This window comes from Rhincodon typus, chromosome 7, assembly GCF_021869965.1.
Source record: "Rhincodon typus isolate 14 chromosome 7, sRhiTyp1.1, whole genome shotgun sequence".
In the NCBI taxonomy this organism is placed as follows: domain Eukaryota; kingdom Metazoa; phylum Chordata; class Chondrichthyes; order Orectolobiformes; family Rhincodontidae; genus Rhincodon; species Rhincodon typus.
The window spans coordinates 39648291-39668233 of record NC_063338.1 but is presented as its reverse complement, the minus strand read 5'-3'; the positions used below and the strand labels follow the sequence as shown (position 1 = coordinate 39668233).

At 38.5% G+C, this 19943-nt stretch overlaps 1 protein-coding gene across 2 annotated transcripts in view; it reads right to left on the bottom strand.

Moving 5' to 3' along the window:
- The window catches only part of znf385b (zinc finger protein 385B), a 338099-nt gene that overhangs the window by 16474 nt on the left and 301682 nt on the right, over positions 1-19943 (bottom strand). For both annotated transcript variants that reach the window (XM_048599027.1, XM_020527202.2), the window contains one exon: positions 3513-3678. In XM_048599027.1, coding sequence (XP_048454984.1) covers positions 3513-3678 — 166 coding nt within the window. The remainder of the gene's footprint in view (positions 1-3512; positions 3679-19943) is intronic.

The following is a 19943-nucleotide window of genomic DNA, read 5'->3' as shown; positions in this document are numbered from 1 at the left end:
GTGCCAGATGCAGCAAAGCTTGGGCAATATTGAGACTTGTGCTTATAAGTGGCAAAAAAGATTTACATTGCTCAAGTATTAGGCAATGACTGTGTCTGTCAAGAGAATCAAACTATCACTCTTGATGTTCACCAGCATTACCATGACTGAATCCTTACCTAAAACATCCTGGCAGTCATCATTGGCTAGAAATTTAATTAGCTCACTCATATAAATACTTCAGCTATAAGAGCAAGTCAGTGGAAATTCAACAGTGAGAAAATAATTTCCTGACTCCCTAAATCTTGTCCACCATCAAAATGAGCATAAGTCAGGAGTGTGATGGAATACTCTTTAACTGCGTCAATGAGTACAACTCCAACTTCAGTCAAGAAGCTCAACCTCATTCAGAACAAAGCAAACCATTTGAACAGAGCCCCCTCCATGACCTTAAACATTCACGACTTCATTCACATTAGCAGTGTGTATCATATAAAAGACACACCAGAGCAACTTGAAAAGCTTATTTCAATAGTACTTTCAAAATCTCTGACTACTACCACCAAGAAGAGTTATAGGTGCATGGCAGCAATTCCACTTGCAGGATCCCCCTCGAGTCTCAGCTGATCCTGATAGAACATATCACTGTTACTCAAAGTTTTGGCAAACATCTGTAGCTCGGGTTGTGGATGAGGTTGTTGACTTGCTCGTCGAGCTGGCTTGTTCTCGTTCATGAGCAAGCCAGCTCGGCGAGCAAGTCAACAACCGCATATCACTGTCACTTCATCATCGGTGTCAAAATCCTGGAACTCCCTCCTTAGGTAGAAGGAAGAAAGTAGCTGTAAGATGTTCCAAAAATGCCAAGATTCTCCAACGAAATTGGTCTAGGTGGGCATGACAAGGGTGATCTTACCCAGTCCCCACCTCCCGCAGTGGTGGCTTTTGGGGAATAAAGAACTTCAATACCAGTGCAAAGAGGCCATTGAGGAGTTAAGTTCCAGAAATAGAGCACCCAGAATGTAACTCTGCCAAAATCCCATTTAATGACCTCAACGAAGTTTCAGAGGTAAGAATCATACCTCTGATTTTAACTAAACTCTGCAAACACATACAGGAATTATGCAAATATTTTTTCCTATTTCTCTTAATTCACCGTCAATCACTGCATCATCACCAACACCTCCTACTCACTCATTCTGCACAATCTCCTCTCACCATTGTGCGATCTCTCACTTCTGCCCACGTCACATTGGGCACCAAACATCTAAACTATTCAATCACTTTAAGCACATACTCAGAACAGCCCAGAGGCTTTTACTATCATACTTCTTTCTTTCTCGCAAAAAAGTGAAGGTAAAGAAACTTGATTCATTCAGCAGACAATTTGAGACTGGGATGGACGCTAGGAGGGAAAGTACGTTTCTACAAAAGGACAAGATAATTGTGTCAAATGGCCTCTTTCAGCTGTATGTAGTGTGACAATAACTTCTACGAGCATTAGGAGCTTAGCATCATTATTACCATCCACTGTGTGTGGAGAGAATCAGTGAAGAACAGCCCTATTTTCCATTAAGGCAAATAATTTGTTCAAGAAAATGGCAATTAAGTTCAAACTGCACTTTATTCACGATATTAATGACACTTACATATTTTTAAACATATCAGAAAATGTAACCACAATGAAGTTTTCAAGAATTTCACATTAAGAACTCATGTAACTTTATCAAATCTCTTTTGTGAATAATATAGTAGAATAACTGCCAGAAACATTCAGTTATTCACCAGCTGTTCTGAGAATTGAGTCTAAAAAGCCCTTAAGGCATAAGTATGCATAACTGAGTGTTGTGCTAGAAATTCTTTTAAAATACTATTAGTGGATGGGGATTTAAAAAAAAAGTTAAATGCTGACTTTTTAAATGTGCCATTGTACTATTAAATGTGCAAGTTACCATGATCAGGTTGCGCAAGTCAAGCCAACTCAAGTGAACAGCCATGGAGTCATACAGCATGGAAACAGACCCTTTAGTCCAACCTTCCATGCCAACCAAAATTCACAAACTAACCTAGTCCCATTGCCTGCATTTGGCCCATATCGCTGTAAATCTTTCCGATTTGTATACTTGTCCAAATATTTTTTAAATGTTGTAACTGTACCTATATCTATCAATTCTTCTGGCAGTTCATTCCACATACTAACCACCCGCTGTGAGAAGAAGTTGCCCCTCAGGTCCCTCTTAAACCTTTCTCCTCTCACCTTAAAAATATGCCCTCTAGTTTTGAACTCCCCTACCCTAGGGAAAAGACTTTTACTGTAAGTGTACAGCACTTAATAAATTCGAATTTATCTGCCCCAAAAATGATGCTTTTGGATATATTCAACCTATAAATTGGCTCCCTTTTTCTGCCACAGTGTGCTATACTCACATTAGTAGCCATCCCCCTTTTTCCACCCACAAATAGATGTTTTACTTACCAGTAAAGCATGACATGGAAACAAGGGATCAAGCAGATAATATGAGCTATGCTGTGCAGATGTGCAGTAATTCAAGAGATGTCCACACTCAGCAGGCCCCACATGATGAACAACAAAGACAATGGTCACTCACGCCTATCTCAGCGGTTCACTTTTTACTTGGCATATAGATCGGTCTCCATTTGTCGAGGGATTTTTTTTTTGAGGCTTCAAAGGTTTCTTTTGCACTGATATTTACCTTGTTTTTATTCGCAGAGTTTAAGAAAGCCACTACTGATAAATTGAATTGAAATTTTTGTTTAAGGTTCTGAAAATATAAATTTGTTATTTTAACATTAGAAAGTACTTCTTAATTTTATTGTGTTTTTTCTCAGTATTAAAATTAAACATATTGCTGAATGCATTATTCATGAATTTTTCAGTAGATCTAAATTAGATGTTTCAAATTAAATGAGTTGAAACTCGAGTTATTTTAGAATCACATTATTCTCGAGTCACATTAAATATTATTTTTCAGTTCCTTAAGTTGAAACAGTCTGTTCCTATTTAAACATAAGTGGTAACTTTACAAGTTTGAGCTACCACAGGGGCCTTGTAAAATTACACTTAATCTACTTAGGGAATCATTCCAACACCATACAGGCCTCTGTAAATTCCTGACATCTTTTGCTAAATATTAAGCTTAATTTCTGATTGTCTAACAGATTGATTTGACCAGCATCACTGACTGGGTTAAGAAGTGAAAATTGAGATCGTGCAAAAAAACACAGCATCATCAGGACATAGTCTAAAGTAAAATCTGCCATTTAAATAGACAAAATAGTTCATTAAGTAAAGCCAATACAGTTGACTCGAAGGAACAAATTACAGCTGCAATTGATTGAATTCATAGTTATAATGTTGTATGTCCCATCATTATTAAATAATTAGTCAGCCATTCATTGTGATCGAGCAAACCGCATTAATAAAACATGTAACAGTAAAAGCAGAAATAAGCAGTATCATGCAAACATACAACACACATAAAGAAAGAATGAGAAGAACAAAAGATTCTTTTAACCTGTTTTTTCAGAGCTGTTGGGAGTGATTGCAGTGGTTGTGGTGGAGGAGGTGATAGCCTTTGTGCTGTCGTTGATAGGAGCAGTTTTCTGCTTATTTTTCGTGGCCTCCAGTGCTTTGAGCTTCTTGGCATGTTTACTGCCTTTGTAGTGCGCCTCGGCTTGGCTCTACAAAGGAGAACAAATGAACCATGCAATCAGGCTCATTTCTCATTATTCACTAACTTTATGGGTGACAATACAGAAAAAAACTTTCAATAATAGGCACAAATGTTATCAAATTTGTAAACAATTAATATGGTAAATAGGTGCCTCTATTGAAAGATATGTATTAACTCATCTAGTTAATAACGTCATTCTACTCAAACAAAAGAAACTTACAGGATGCATGCCATTAACGCAATGTATAGACTGTATAGACCACCGTGCTACTGGTAAAAAATATACTTTGTATGAGAAACATTTGCCTGGTACATACAAAGGTGTATCTAGAACACGTGATTGTATCATTCCAACTGACCATTCTGGATACAGCTCACTGTGGTGGCAATAGTGAAGCAAGGCATGAAAACAGTAGACACAGATTGCACAAACAAGAGGACACAAAACAAAATTTTTTTGATTGTTAATAGATATTTTCTCTGAGAAAAGATGTCTGCAGCATTAGGATCACCAATAATTAGTTCAAAATTACTTCTCGGTGATACAGAAAAACAGTTAATTACACATATGCAGCATCATTGTCAGTTGCACGAACAAATATGAATAGCATTGATCTAATTGATCAGCGTATTGCTTTAGTTTATTTAGAAAGAGTTGTTGGACAATTATGTGTAAAATCAAAGGAATTTGTTGTCCTTGTTAATACTGCAGTAGGCATTCATCAGCTCAGATTATACATAATTGTAGAACACAGGCTATATTAATAAATGAAACAAAGGAAATTTCTTTGCACCCAATAGAAAGGCTTATTAGTAATTTATCTACTAGTAAGTCTTTCTGCTGATATTTGCAACAAACTCTTAGCCTGCAAAATCAGTGTAAACCTACTACTGTCAATGACTCACTTCAATCAATCCCCATCTATATATATGTCACCTGTTGAAACACAAGTAATTTAAAGCAAGAACTTAAACATTGTAGAACATTGACTATAACTCATTTAGTTTACAAAGCAAAAGGGATCTGTGTATATTATTAAATACTAGTTTTTCCTTTCCTGAAGTAAAGGTTTAAACTGTAGTCAGTTACTAAATTTCTCCACCCAGTAATCCACATATGTGCAATTAATTTTTTAATCCTCTGTCAATTGTTTAGATTAAAATGCCATTCTCTAAATGATCTGGGCATATATCCTACTGTCAGGTTTTCTTCACTACAATCTTGAACTTATAGGTTGACTTGCCACCAAATACTTCTTTGCCCTGAGAAGTTCATGGCTTCCACATGATTGTCACAGACAACTGAGTTATGTTTGGATTTATAATACTAAAAATCACCAGAAAAATTCATTAGATGGTGGTCCTATGGTCTCTTATTTCATTCTAGGTACCAACCACGTAACATCAAAATTATAGTCATTTTCTGCTCTGAAATGATTCCAGAATCATATAGTTATTAATGGTACTGATTAGGAGAAAAAAAAATTACATGGAAATTATAATGTTTACATAATGGTTAAAAGTGGTTCCATCATCTTCGACAGCTTCAGTTAAAAGTTTTAAGGAAAACAGTAGTACAGCAAATTAGCAATTCCTACTAACATTTTACAAAATAACTATTTATTGGAAATAATGTGATTAACTTTTGAATTGTTCTGTCAAAGAAAAAATAGCCCTGAATTTTATATACATGTTAATTTATTTTGAAGTAGTATATCTTTGCTATCTCACATTATTCACAACTTCAGACCCTTTTGCCAAAATATCATCCTTAGAAAATGGATAATGAAATAAAATTACAGTATGAAAACATTGGTTGGTTTTCTCAAATATAACTTACAGTTGCCTAAAATGCAGAGTTATTGTTGTTATTGCCAACACAAAATATCAATAACAGATTTTTACATAGAGTCCTCAACTTAAGAAAGCCTCCAAAGTGTCATAAATAAATAGTAGTGCCATTGTCCAGCATTGCAAGTAGAAACAAAGAAGTTACTTCAGTGATACAACTATAATCACATCATATTAACTCTGTTGCTTCAATCCCAGTTTAATGTCAGTACTTGATAGCTAAGTAACATGCATGTTAAAACATTTTCAATCTAATAGACTAGTGTATAAATAAAATGATCAAAAGAAATACTGAGACTTTATTTTGGAAGCTGTACCAAACAAATTGTTAGAAATGCTGCTTCTCTAATTTCTGCTGATCCTCCACCAAGTTGCAGAGGATGATATGAGATCTCACAGAAATTTATCCACAGGAATTTGTTCACAGGCAGATGGCTTTAAAATGATTGACAGTAGCTTGTGGGTATTTCTAAATGCTTAACTCATCATGCACTGTAATGTTACCACTTTAGAACAGACTACCAAGTATGAAACAAATGACTGAATTTGGTGTTATGTTTTTCTGCAAGTGATGGTCAATTGTGTGTTGATAATTCTGCAAACAATCGTACTCCCTGGGAAGAAGGCCACTGGGAAAATCTGTCTTATAAGGAAAAATTGAGCAGGATGGGCCTATACTCAAAAGGAATTTAAAAGACTGGGAGGTGATTGTATTGACACATAGAAGATTCTGAGGGGCTCAACAGGGTAGATACTGAGAGGATGTTTCCTCTCAGGAGAATCTAGAACTAGGGACACAGTCAAAATAAGGGGTCTCTGGTTAAAGATGGAAATGAAATTTCATCTTTCAGAGAGTTGTCAGTTTTGTAAAAATTCTGTTGAACAGAATTGAAAGCTAGGCCATTGATAGAGAAAGCAGGAGAGACAGGAAACTGGATTTTTAAAAAAATGTAACCTATTTTTCTAATCAGCATGTTCAGAGATGTAATTATACATATCTGGAGCAGGTGGGACTTGAACCTGGCCTTTTGGTCAATGGGTAGGGACACTACCACTGCGCCAAAAAGAACAGTTAAAACTATAGTCAGATGAGCCATGATCTTATTGAATGGTAGAACAGTTTTGAAAGGCTGAATGGACTACTCCTGTTCATATTTCTTATAAAATATTAAGGAATAATGACGGAGTCAGTGGATGACTTTCATTCAGAATGTTGAAGTTTGTTGATTAAAAAAAAAGCAACAGCATAGAATTATCATCTTCCAAAATACTTTGAAATTATAGAACAGTACTGGAGGGCAGCAAATGTTCAAAATGGAGAAATAATTGCACACCAGAGAGCTTCATATTGGCAGTATTAAATTATTGGAAATTATAACAAAGTATAGTAATTGAGAACTGTTATATGTGAGCTACTCAGAAACAGATAATGTGGATTTGTAATGATAGTTCACTTAATTTGAGGAACATTGGAGAAAGGGAAACAGACATGGGAAGGGGGAGGCGATGACCTAGTGGTATTATACCTGGACCTTTAATCCAGAGACCCAGATAACATTCTGGGGACCCGGGTTCGAATCCTGCCATGGCAGATGGTGGAATTTGAATTCAATAAATATCTGGAATTAAGAATCTAATGAGGTCCGTGGATCGACTGCCAGTTGTTGAGAAATGTCCTTTAGGGAAGGAAACTGCCATCCTTACCTGGTCTGGCCTACATGTGACTCCAGACCCACAGCAATGTGGTTGACTCTTAACTGCCCTTTGGGGATTAGGGATGGGCAATAAATGCTGCCTGTTCAGCGACATGTCATCCCATGAATAAATAAAGAAAAAAATCAAGTAGGTCTGTATATTTCGGGTGCTAAATTGGACAGCCCCCAGTTTCGGGTATTTAGATCATGATGCTTGATCACTCCACACCTACTCAAAGTAATACAAGGAACATGCTGTTTTCTAATTACTATTTTTAAAAAAATTCTTTCGAGGATGGGAATGTCACTAGTGAGAGCAACATTTGTTGCCCATCCCGAATTGCCCTTGAGAAGACGTTGGGAGCTGTTTTCTTGAACCATGGCAATTTCCTGTAACTCAGTGTGCTGCTGGATTGTTGTGTGCAATCCAGCCCTGCCACATGCTGCTGAGTGGTCGTCTACCTCATCAGGTAGCACAAGTTTTGGGGAAGCTTATGTGGGAATGCTTTAAAATATAGCAGGTGATGAATTATTAAAGGAACTGATGCCACATTGCATCTGACCCAGTGGTAATGGGGTACAGACCAACTGAATAAGAGATGTATAAATGATCCCCTGTGCTTACAATGTATGTATATGCTTCAGTTCACAATAAATGCCCAACATATGTATAATATATTGTTCGTATTCCTGAGACTCCTACATCAGACACATAGAAAAGGAATAAATAGTATAACATGGTGTTATAAATACTATGTGCAGCAGTTGACAGCGCTGACCAGACATTCTGACTAGCAAGCCCAATAATGGACAGCAGATTGCTTATCTATGACTATCTGAAGATATCTTAGAAGTTTAACAGTACAGATGAACCCTGCCAACACAAAAAAAATCAAAAACTGAAGTTTGGCTCACCACCACAGTCACAGCTAGATTGGAGGTCAGAAGGCAAGCCAATAGTCACAGGACAGTGTGATCAAATATTATGGCAGCAGGCCAGAAATACACAACATAATTGCTTATGACGGATTCAAGTGCAACTCCCACTTGTGGGAAAGCATGGAAATAGCCCGGTTGTGTTATCGTAGGAGTTGCAGCTTTAACATTTAGAGAGAACGAAAAGGGGATAACTCAGCCTCCAAAAGAATTCAAGTACTTCTGTCCCATTGTGCTGGAAGTAAAAGCTGTCAGTATTGGGAAAAGAAGGCTTTAGAAGATACTTACTTGTGCAGAACATTATTTGGCTATAACTGGTTGTTGTGATGGTTCTTTGAAAAGAAAGTATATTGGGAGATACAGAGTCAGGAGGTTAGTGATGTATCCAGGAATGGTCAGATGGACTTAGGGGCAGAATATGAGTAGCAGAAAAACATAGGTTTTTGGAGAAGGGAGGGTAGAGATCAACAGCTGAAGTGTTAGAATAATCAAGTCTGGAAAGTACAAAGATGGTGGTGGAGCAATTTTATAGTGGTTTAAGCTCAGCTCAAGGTAAACCAAGACTCTAAAGCTGCAAAGAGTCTAGGTAAGGTCTGACAGATTTTCTGGTGAGGACGATTGAGTTAGTGACATTTGACTGTGGCAAAGTTGACTGATTCAGTCTTCCTAAGGCTGGGGCTAAGTTGGAACATTACCAGTTTATGAAATCCAGTTATTGTAATTTACTTAATGCTTGTCTTACACTTTGAACTTCAATTTTGTTAAGCAGCACTTCTAATGTAACAGTATTTTTTCAAGTTATATTTATGTATAATACTTGAATAAAATGTGCAATTTATCATATTAGTCAATCTTCCCTTTCAGATTGCACTCACTAAGCTAAATGAAATATAGCTCTGAGTTTTGTTTACTTTCATAAAAAAACATACTTCAACATGACACTTCTAATTTTACAATCAAACAGGATTGCATATTTAAACACAATTTGTCTGAACTGGATTTTTGCCTGCAGGAGATATGCCTGTCACTGTCAAACACTAAAAATTATTAGAAAGCTTGTTCCCTTTCTTTCATGCAAGCCTTCAACATCAGTTTCGAGCCTAAATCCGTAGTCCAACACCCCTCATTCAGAACAAAAAATCTATAAATTATTTTGAAAAAGCACTTGAACAATTAAAGCAAGTTTAAAATGTGTTCAATGTATCAGTAATTAAATAATGTTTCTGTAAAATAGTTTTGCAATTTCTTGATTAAAGCTTGACTAGCAGAGTATCAACGTTAGGTTCAGAGGTGTCAGGAGCATTTGTCTTATTTACCACATGCACTTACAATGCCTTTAAACTGCTGACACGTTGTAAGACAATGCCAATTCTTTGATATATTGTGGTGCTCCAACTGCATGATGCATTGAATGTGGGATTGGGATGGGTTATCTGATGCCACAAGCTCTTGAAAGGTTGGTTCCCTTTAAAACTCTTTTTTTACATTTTCCTTCTTTTTCTTTCAAATGAAAGGTATAGGTTGACATGGTGGAGAAAGAAACCACCAAAATCTGCATACTGCATACTCTGCTTGGGTCTTGGGGAAAATGTAGCCCTCAATGGTTTTTCCATCCCAATCCTTACACAAATTTATTGCCTTCTCATTCTCTTCCTTGCATCAGACCCAGTACTCCACTGCCTCCCTACCATCCTCTCATTCATTTTACTCAAATCCACCATCACACACATTTCTTCCATTTTGAGAGTCAGATGGATTTGATGAATGGTTTATTTTAATCTCTCAATGTCTACAAGGCTGAACAGCACTATGATACAACACTTGTTACTCTCCTGGATAGGTATAGTTGGAACATCACAAAACAAGTTCAGTACCTACCAGGATGGTGCAGTTTCCTGCCAATGGACTCAATATCCACTCTTTCTGCACAGTGGTTGCAAGGTGCATCACTATCTGATAGGATACACTGCTATTACTTGCCAAGGTAACCTTGGCAGCATCTCCCTCCTTTACAGTCTCTATCATAAGGACAAATGCAGCAATGTCATTGTGTCACAATGGTGTAAAATATGAGCAACTGATCTTTGAATTCCATCTTTTGATTTAATATTGGGACTCCCATGGAATGATATGGTTTAAAAAAGGATTGAAAGCACCAACTTAAAATGGCTACAGGCATCACCTGACCTACATAGGTTGGTCAATCTTCATGAAACATGGATTACACAAAAGGTAACCTGAACAGCAATTAGCATTTTTTGTTGAGATTTTACTTTGTTAGCTGGTCTCAACATTGCAGGAGCAATTTTTAATTAGCAAGGAAAGCATAGTTGCTGAAAACAAAATCCATTGTGGAAATGTGGTTATTATGCCTTTTCTGCATTCTTACTCTAGGTATTTCATCTTCTGTCCAAGCCTTCCTCAATCTCATTAATGTCTTAATTTAGCTCTGATGTTGAGCTAGGATTTTTTAAAAATGCGCTTGGATAACTAATAAATAGCTACTTAAGATTTCTTTATGTTTTGTTAAATCCATAGAATACTCCCATTATCTAAGAAACAGCAGGAAAACAAAATAGCAGGACTCATTTTGTAACACACATGTCAAATGATTGTTATGAAAAAAAGGACAGGTAAATAAGAACATCATGTATGTAGACAATAAGTATAAATTCTGCCTGCTCTTCAAAACAAATAAAGCTGTGTTAAAAGCTATATAATACACACACAAACACACACAAAAGTGCCTGTTGCACAGAGATGAAGTGCGAGATGTGGTGGTGTGGGGCAGAACAACTTTACCAGAAATTATACAACCATAAAGTACAAATGGGGAAGAAATATTAATAGAGTTGATCTCTGCATAGGAATTTCTTTCTGGTACAAGTCTTAGCAACTAGAAATTGAGAAACCGGAAAAGCACTATTGCCTGAAGAGTTATAATTATATTGTGTCTGTCTCAAGTTTATATAGGCAGTTATTATTATAAATATAAACACAGGATTTAGACTTCATGATAACACTCTTGCCTTTCTGTCAGAAGATTAGAAGCTCAGTATCACTTCAGAGATTTGAACATATAATCTTCTGAGAAATTTCTGTATAATACTGAGGAGTGCTGCACTATGAGAAAATTTGAAACTGTAATCTTGTCCCTCTTTGAAGCAGAGTTAAAAAATCCCATAACACAATTAAAAAAGAGTAACTTGAATCTTTTGGTCTCTTTGTCCATATTTATCTTTCAACAAACATCAAACAGATGATTTGAACATTTAATTTGTTAATGTTTGCAGGATCCTACTACGCATTTTAGTTGTTGCAGTCCCCTCCATCACATCCCTGACGACACTGCGCTTGTGCTGTGAAGAGCTTTGGATTATTCTGTAGCCGTGAAGTCTATGTTATGCCATTGATATTCTTCTAGTATCTAAGAACATCTTACTCGTTCTGTTCTCAGTGTAGGCAATGTGCACCAAGGAGCCTGCACCCTGCCACTGGTGGCATGTTGGTCTCTATAGCAGCCTTCCTAAGAATGCAAAGACACATGCAGGAGGACCACGGTTGATAACAAGACCAGAAGCAGCATTGGGCCGCCGTGGAGGACGAAGAGAACGCAACTCAGGAAGAGCTTACAGCTGGGGATCCCCCCCGAAGTGTGGAATCCCCAGGAGTGGCTGTGTTTTCAGCCCTGACTCCTGGAAATGAGCATGGCTCATATTGATGCAGGCTCCACATGTCCAGGACACTGTTACAGAACTTTGCTGGATGCTGGAGTGGGATTTGAGGATGCCAGGCGGTCTTGTCCCAGTGGCTGTGAAGGTGACTGCCATTCTCATTTTCGATGTGATTGGTTCCTTCCAGGGAACAATGGTGACCTGTGTGGGAACTCTCAATCGTGCAGCCTGAAATGTTTCAGGATAGTGACTGATGCCATCTGAGCAAGGTTGTCCAAGTTAATTTTGTTCCCCCACAAGGGCTGTCAGTGCTGCAGCCTGGGCAGTAAGGTTGAGCAACATAGCTGGCTTTGCCCAGGTCCAGGGTGTGGTTGACCACACATATGTGACACTGGGAGGGCTTTATCACAATGCTATGGGATTCATCAACGGGAAGGGGTCCATTTCGGTTAATGTTTCATTGATTGGTGATCATCATTAGCACTTCCTGGAGGTGTGTACCCACTACCCTGGCAGTGTCCATTTCTCCTACATCCTGGAACTCTGTCGTATACCTGCTATGTTTGAGCGTCCAGGGGCCTAATGATACTGGTTACTGAGGGACAAGGGCTATGCACTGTGGCCATGGCTCATGACACCATTGCACAACCCCCTGACTGATGTACAGTTCAGATATAACACTGGCCATTCTTTGTCTGGGGTCATTCTGGAGCAAAGTGTAGGGCTGCTGAAGGTCTGGTTCCACTGCCTGGCCCAATATGGGGAGGCTGGATAGGGTATGCTGCATCATCCTTTGGGGTGGCGTGGTGGCGTGGTGGCGGGGTGGCACAGTGGTTAGCACTGCTGCCTCACAGCACCAGGGACCTGGGTTCGATTCCACCCTGAGGCAACTGTCTGTGTGGAATTTGCACATTCTTCCCGTATCTGTGTGGGTTTTCTCTGGGTGCTCCGGTTTCCTCCCACAGTCCAAAGATGTGCAGGCTAGTTAGATTGGCCATGCTAAATTGCCCATAGTGTTCAGGGATGCATACATTTGGTGGATTATAGGGGATGGGTCTGGGTGTGAGCTGGCTACGGCAGACCATCGTGGGCTGTAAAATACTTGTTGGTCATCATGCCAGAATTTGGTTAGCTTTCTTGGGGTGAACTTCAGCCTCTACTGGTTTTGTGTTTCCTTTTGCTGTCTGTAAATAAAAGCTCATATTTCAAACTGTCTGATTGCTTGTCTGTATGTGATGTTCCTTTACTGAACAGTGACAAGCTGTTGGTCTGCAATGAGCATTGGGCACAGAGTACCACCGATTTAGAGGATGTTCAGATGGAATGAAGCCAGAGGCAAGTCAAATGTATGACCTGATGGTTAAAACAATGACAAGGGTGAGAGAATGGGGTCGTACATGCAGTAGAGTGTCAGCCCAGTGCATTGCCAATGCTTGTCTGGGTGCACAGTAGACTTACAAAAACGACAAGGGCAAAAATGATGCTGGTCTTTTAGTGGATATCTGCTGAGTGGTGAGTTGTTTTGGCAATGGCGCCTGGTGTGAAATTGGATGTGATGTATTCCACAGGGTGGAGTAGATAATTAATAAGACAAGTTTGTAAGAATTGTTGAGAAAACTCAGTAGGCCTCATGACAAAAACTCCTCCAAAAAACTTGATGTAACTCAGACTTAGCCAAAAACAGCAAGATTCAGCCCTCTATATCTGAAGGCATGTAGCATTTGAAACAAAACTGATGAACCGATAGTGCAAATAAATATAAATAAATGGGATCTGACAGCCTTGACAAGTTTGACAAAGAGTAGGACCTGAATATTGAAGGGCACGAGGCATTTAGAAAGGACAGGAAACTAGGAAAAGGTGCATGGCTAGCTTTGTTAATTAATGATGAAATCAGCACAGTAGGGATGAATGGTTTACATTCAGGAAACCAAGATGTAAAAATTGTTTGGTAGAGATAAGAAACAATAAATACAGACGTCACTTGTGGGAGTGGTATACAGGCTCCTCAATAGTAATCATACAGAAGGATCCTGCAGTGTACAGGAAGAAACAATGGGAGCTTGTCAGAACGCAGTGGTGGTAGTCACAGGGAGGTTGTAATCTACACATAGACAGGAAAACTCAGATGGGCAAAGGTAGCCTGGAGGAGGAGTTCATGAACAAAGTTAGACAGGCTAAGCTTGAATCTGCTGGAGTTTAGGAAAGTAAGAATGACTTAATTGAAGGATACAAGATCCTGAGTGATTTTGACTGGGTGGATTTGGAAAAGAAGCTTCCACTTGTGGGAGAATGCAGAATTAGGGGTCAATGTTTAAAAATAAAGAGTCACCAGTTTTAAGATGAGGAGAAATTATTTCTCACAGGCAGTTATGTTCTGGAACTCTCTCCCTTAAAAGGTGCTCAAAGTGGAGTCTTTCAATAGGGGGATTAGTGAGTCTGGTCGTTTTGTGTCTTCCTGCTGTGGTGTGTCTCAGCGGTAATGGCAGATTGTGTTTTTCAGGATCCATTCCTTTTGAAAATAGTGTCCTGATGCAGCTATTTAATAGGTTACTATTTAAACAAGCCACAACACATTGCAGCAACCTGGAACTATGCAAAGCAGGACAGGAGCACCTATACGGAGTGTCCAAAAGGAATGGATACCCGAAAAGCACAATCCACCGTTACCTCCGAGACACACAACAAGAAGACACAACACGACCAGACTGACTAATTACCATACATCAAGGACATTTCAGAGATGACTGCAAGACTACTCAGACCCATAGGTATCCACAAACCAACAAGCACCCTACGACAGCTACTGATGAACAGAAAGGATCCCATTCCCAAAACCAGTAAAACCGGTGTAATATACAAAATACCATGCAAGGACTGTGGGAGAATGCAGAATTAGGGGTCAATAGTAATCATACAGAAGAAACACTACATAGGCCAAACTGGAAAACACCAACTAGCCACCAAGAGACACGACCAATTCTCACTTGTCTCATCATACACAGACGAGGGACACAAATTCGACTGGGACAACACATCCATAACCGCATAAGCCAAACACAGACATGCCAGAGAATTCCTGAAAACCTGGTATTCTAACCAGAACTCCACCAACAAACACATTGAATATACACCATGTGTACAAACCACTGAAAAACAAAACTGGAAGTGGTACCAAACACCCCAGCAAACCGAGGCATGTAAATAACCAGCGCGACAGAACACCAACGCTTCACCAGAGGTGCATTGACGATGTTACCAAGCAGGGTGACAAAATGTTTGCAACCAAACCCACCAGCTCAGTGAGCATGTCTACAACCTCATCCACAACCTGAGCTACAAATCTTCTTGAAAACTTTATTACCCCACGTTGCAGGTGATTTTCCTACCCGTTCCTATTGATTTCAATTTTGTTCAGGCTCCTTGATGGCACACTTGGTCAATTGCTGGCTTACTGTTTTGGACAGTCACTCTCACCTCATGTCTCTTTTGTGTCTGTTTGGACAAAGGCTGTAATAAGGTCAGGAGCTGAGTAGTTTGATAACTTATGACTTCCATATTCTTTCCAAACTAGAGCAAGGAAAATTGTACAAAAAGTTTTAATTTAACTGTGGTTTAAAGTTTTGCACAAGTTCATCAATTTTCTATGCTCATATTCTATTTCCAAATAACTGCATTCTGACATCTTCTCCTACAGCTTTATCTAACTACAGTTACACTTTCAGAGAAAGTTCCCAATTTCAGTGGTTCAATGTCTATATTTTCCCATTCATAGTTTGACTGAAAATGTTTCAAGTTGATCCATATTAAAGTGTAAGTATTCTTGCCACAGCAAGCTTTGTCATTTTACTCAGGTATCTTCTTGTAGTAGTAGCTAATTTTGCATCATGGTTAAACAGAGTGTGCATCTTTAAGACTGATGGTCGATATTTGACCTTCAGAATACATTACATAAATGATCTAAGTTGAGTAATTATCCTTAAATTATTAAAATTGCACTTTGATCAAGTTCAGAAGCTCATAAGAGGTTGTGTCACATCTGTTATTTTTCAGATCTCACCACATGCGGAGTAATAATATTGTTAGTTCAGGACCCAGCGAGTGATATGTTACTCTGGATATGGATAAGGATATGGTTCCTAAATCACTTTGGAATAATACTGAGATAGAACGTCATTCTTTCTTTAAAAATGCCTTTATATATCAATATCAACATTCCAATTTTTGCTTACACAATATAAAAAACTAAAATATTAACAACCGAATTTATAATTAAACGAAACGCTTTAGGAGTACTGTTTTACTTGTATTCCTTCCAAAAACAACATTGATTATGGTTTGATAAAGGTGGTAAAATGTACTTTTTCTAAGCTAAAGTAGCACATTACAGTCAGTCTTTGCATTGGCAGTACTCACCCTCAAACTCTGCATTCTGATTCCATTGCTTCTATTTCTCCTCCAACCATTTTATTCACTGCTTTCTACCAGTACTTCAACTTCCTGCTGTGCTCACTCTGCATGGGTTCTTGTATTTTGTATTTCCGTTTTTAAATGCTCCAGAATTTCTCGCTGTTTGTTGTTAGTCTCCAGTAAATCACATTCCAACTGTTATAGCATGCAAAGCTGTATTTGCTGTTCACTAACTTACATCTGAACTTAGAAATATCATTCTGTTCTTTTAAAACTCTTAAATTTGAAAGTCATGCTGCTGAAATTGTTTTACATTCTACTTCTGATGTCCTGTTGCTAACTGTACTGCATGCAGGTTCTCTTCCATATTTTCTTCTCCATTGTGCCACACCTCATCAGACTTCAATTTTTTTTTGACCAACAACTTTATTCTCTAGTGCTAAACTTTCATGGAGTTCTGTAAATTTCTGGAACACATCTTTAGCAGCCTGAACTTTCAAATTAGTTTTCTTTCCTTTTCTGCCAAGTGGTCCTTGTGTTTTGAAATATTTCTGTCTGCACTCCATTCATTTTGTTTTGCATGTTATTTGTCACAAAAGTGAAATAGACCCGATGTGCAAGCTCTGAGATCTAGACTATAGAAATGTGCTGAATTTCTCCAAAGGTCTGCCTGATGTTACTGCTATTGTCATTCATTTCCCAGCTATTGAAGACATCAAAAGATCTCCTGTCCATAAAATGATGGAGCTGACCCTTTCCTATTCACTGGTGCGTTTTATAAGACTGCTAAGGTCAATTTGCACTTTTATTCTCAATGCCTTTGTGAGATCAACAGCTTCCCAATTCTCCCCGAGCTCCAGCAGCCACTTTACTTTTACACAATTCATTCAAGTTTTTTTTTAAACCTGTCTCTGATATTAATTCGGTCATTTTTTCTCCATCTAATACAGAACCAATTTTGTTTAGAATACTTGGGTTTTATTCATAAACACTCGATGTCACTGTGTTATGCCTTAAGGCAGTCTTGTGCCACAATGGCAGTGTCCCTACTCTTGGCGCAGAAGGTCCAGGTTCAAATCCCACCGGCCATGGACATGTATTTACATGTTTAAACAGTTTCATTAAAATCACTTTTTATATTATGACTTATGGTCCCCAAATATCTGAAATAATCACATTTTTAGACATTGATATTGAAACTTTCATTGAGTATATTTTTCCAAATCTGGAATTGTACATGCTAATTTGATAGTCAAACAACGGTACAACTGAGAGTGACCCGGTACTCTGAATATACATCTATCCCTATGTGTTCCAAACCCATTTTGGAATAATATAACACTATAACAGGTGCAAATTCTCCTAGGGACTGCACAGCTGCTAAAGCAAAATTAACTTTCTTCCAAGTTTTGTAACACATTCTCATTATTTGGACAATAATCAAAGTACCACTTAATTTAACAAATCATGTTGGGAAGGACTGAATCATCGAGGAGAATCATTAATATTCACAGTTTAATTCCCCAGTTATGGTAACCTTGACCTAAATGCGGGCATTTAGTTAACATCCCTTTGTTAAGCAATTGTGACTGTAGAGACTTCCTCTGGAATGCTGAAAAATAGTGTTAAAGGTGTATAATTGGTCATTAGTGACGCTGATGGGTGTTTAATCCTTACTAATAAGAGAATGAGTTGCTTCAATGTAACAACAGAAAAGATGTGCCAGAAGAATCACTTGAAAAAGTTAATGCTGTGAAGAGGTTAAACAACGGTTAATCAGCTTCTATTTGAAGCGCTTTGTTTAAAAAGATGTGAGCCAGACTGAATCATAGAATCCCTACAGTAGGGAAGCAGGCCATTTGGCCCATCGAGTTAACACCAACCCTTGGAAGAGCATTCCACCCAGACCCACCCTACACTATCCCTGTAACCCCACATTTTCCATGCCTAACCCACCTAGCCTGCATATCTCTGGACACTATGAGCAATTTAGCAGGCCAATCCACCTTAGCATAGCAGAAGTACAGAGATAAAATAAGGACTGAAGCATACAGGTCACAGATGCAAAAGGCTAGGCCAGGAAAGCAATGTGTGATTTACAGGGAGCAGGGAACAACCTAAACCACACAATTGGCAAAAATATGGGAGGCCTTGGGCGAATACAAACAATACCCAATGTCTGTACTATAAGAAATGAATAAACTAACACTAGGCACATTGGTTTAATATGTGCTTATAAACTGACCAGATTAAAATTGGGTACATAACGTAAAGAAATAAAGTTATAAAGAAATATGAGCATCTACGTATTTCCAGAGTTCAATCAGAGACTCTAAGGCTGGCTCTACTTGTGTACACTTGAATAAACCATTGTAATCTGTATTCTTGTCTCCTCGTTTTTGTTTAACTGTATAACAATAGATTGATAACTTATGTTTCTCTTTTGCCTTTGTGATTCAGACCAGGATCACTTCAGTTGTCTGCGAGTTCTGTTGAAACCTATTTTCTTTGTGAAAACAAATGACTCAATGAAATTGTTTCTGCCATCCAAGTTTGCTGTTGTGAGTTATTTTGAATATAATATTGATTGTAAGGGATTGCTGTGCTTTTAGGGTTAGGTCCATTTCAGGTAATTGCTACTATCACAGAATACTTAATAGCCTTTGTAAAGGTTTCAACCATTTTGTCCCTGTATAGTATGATTGAAATATTTTGATAAATAAACTACTGTGATCTCAAAACACCATTTTTTTTCCTTTGTCCTTGTATAAGAATGCAAGAAGAATTAGAAAGCAACAAAGTAATAGCTTATTGGATGTATATAGAACATACTGGGGAGAATGATTACTGGACAGGCGAGGTTTGGGGTTGCTAGGATGTTCAAGAAGAAAATGCTTTGGGCTGATTTGCTGATGTGGTATTGTCTCCAGCAGCTTTACCAAAGGGTGAACCGTGCCCAATATTAGCAACTTCACATATCTGTGGTAGGAGGCCAATTAGGGTACTTAAGGGATTAATTTTCAGTGATTTTCCCAGCTAAAGATAATTGTTCAAGAATTGCATGGACACCCCTAATGTGTTAGCAACCTCCCTCTCAATGTCAGCAAAACAAACGAACCGATCATTGACATCAGGAAGGAGGAGGACACGCCCCCACCTACATCAACGGTGATGAAGTGGAGAGAGTCAACAGCATCAAATTCCTAGGAGTGACGATAACCGATAACCCATCCTGGACTTCCCATGTAGATACAACAGTCAAGAAGGCACAACAATGCCTCGTCTTCCTCAAATGGCTCAGGAAATTCGGCATGTCCACAAGGGTCCTCATCAACTTCTGCAGATGCACCACAGAAAGCATACTGTCTAGGTGCATAACAGCCTGGTATGGCAACTGCTCTGCCCAAGACCATAATAAAACTACTGAAGGTTGTGTGATCATCACAGAAGCCAACCTTCCATCCATAGACTCTATTTACAATTCTCATTGCCGTGGAAGGGCTACCAACATCATCAAAGACCCCTCCCACCCAATAATACACTCTTATAACATCTTCCATCAGGCAGAATATACAGAAGTTTGAACACACGCACCAACAGGTTCAAGAACAGTTTCTTCTTTGCTGTTATTAAACTGCTGAATGCACTCTCTAACTTGAAGTAATGTTGATCTTCCTAATGTTGATCTTGCTTTTCGCACCTCCTGC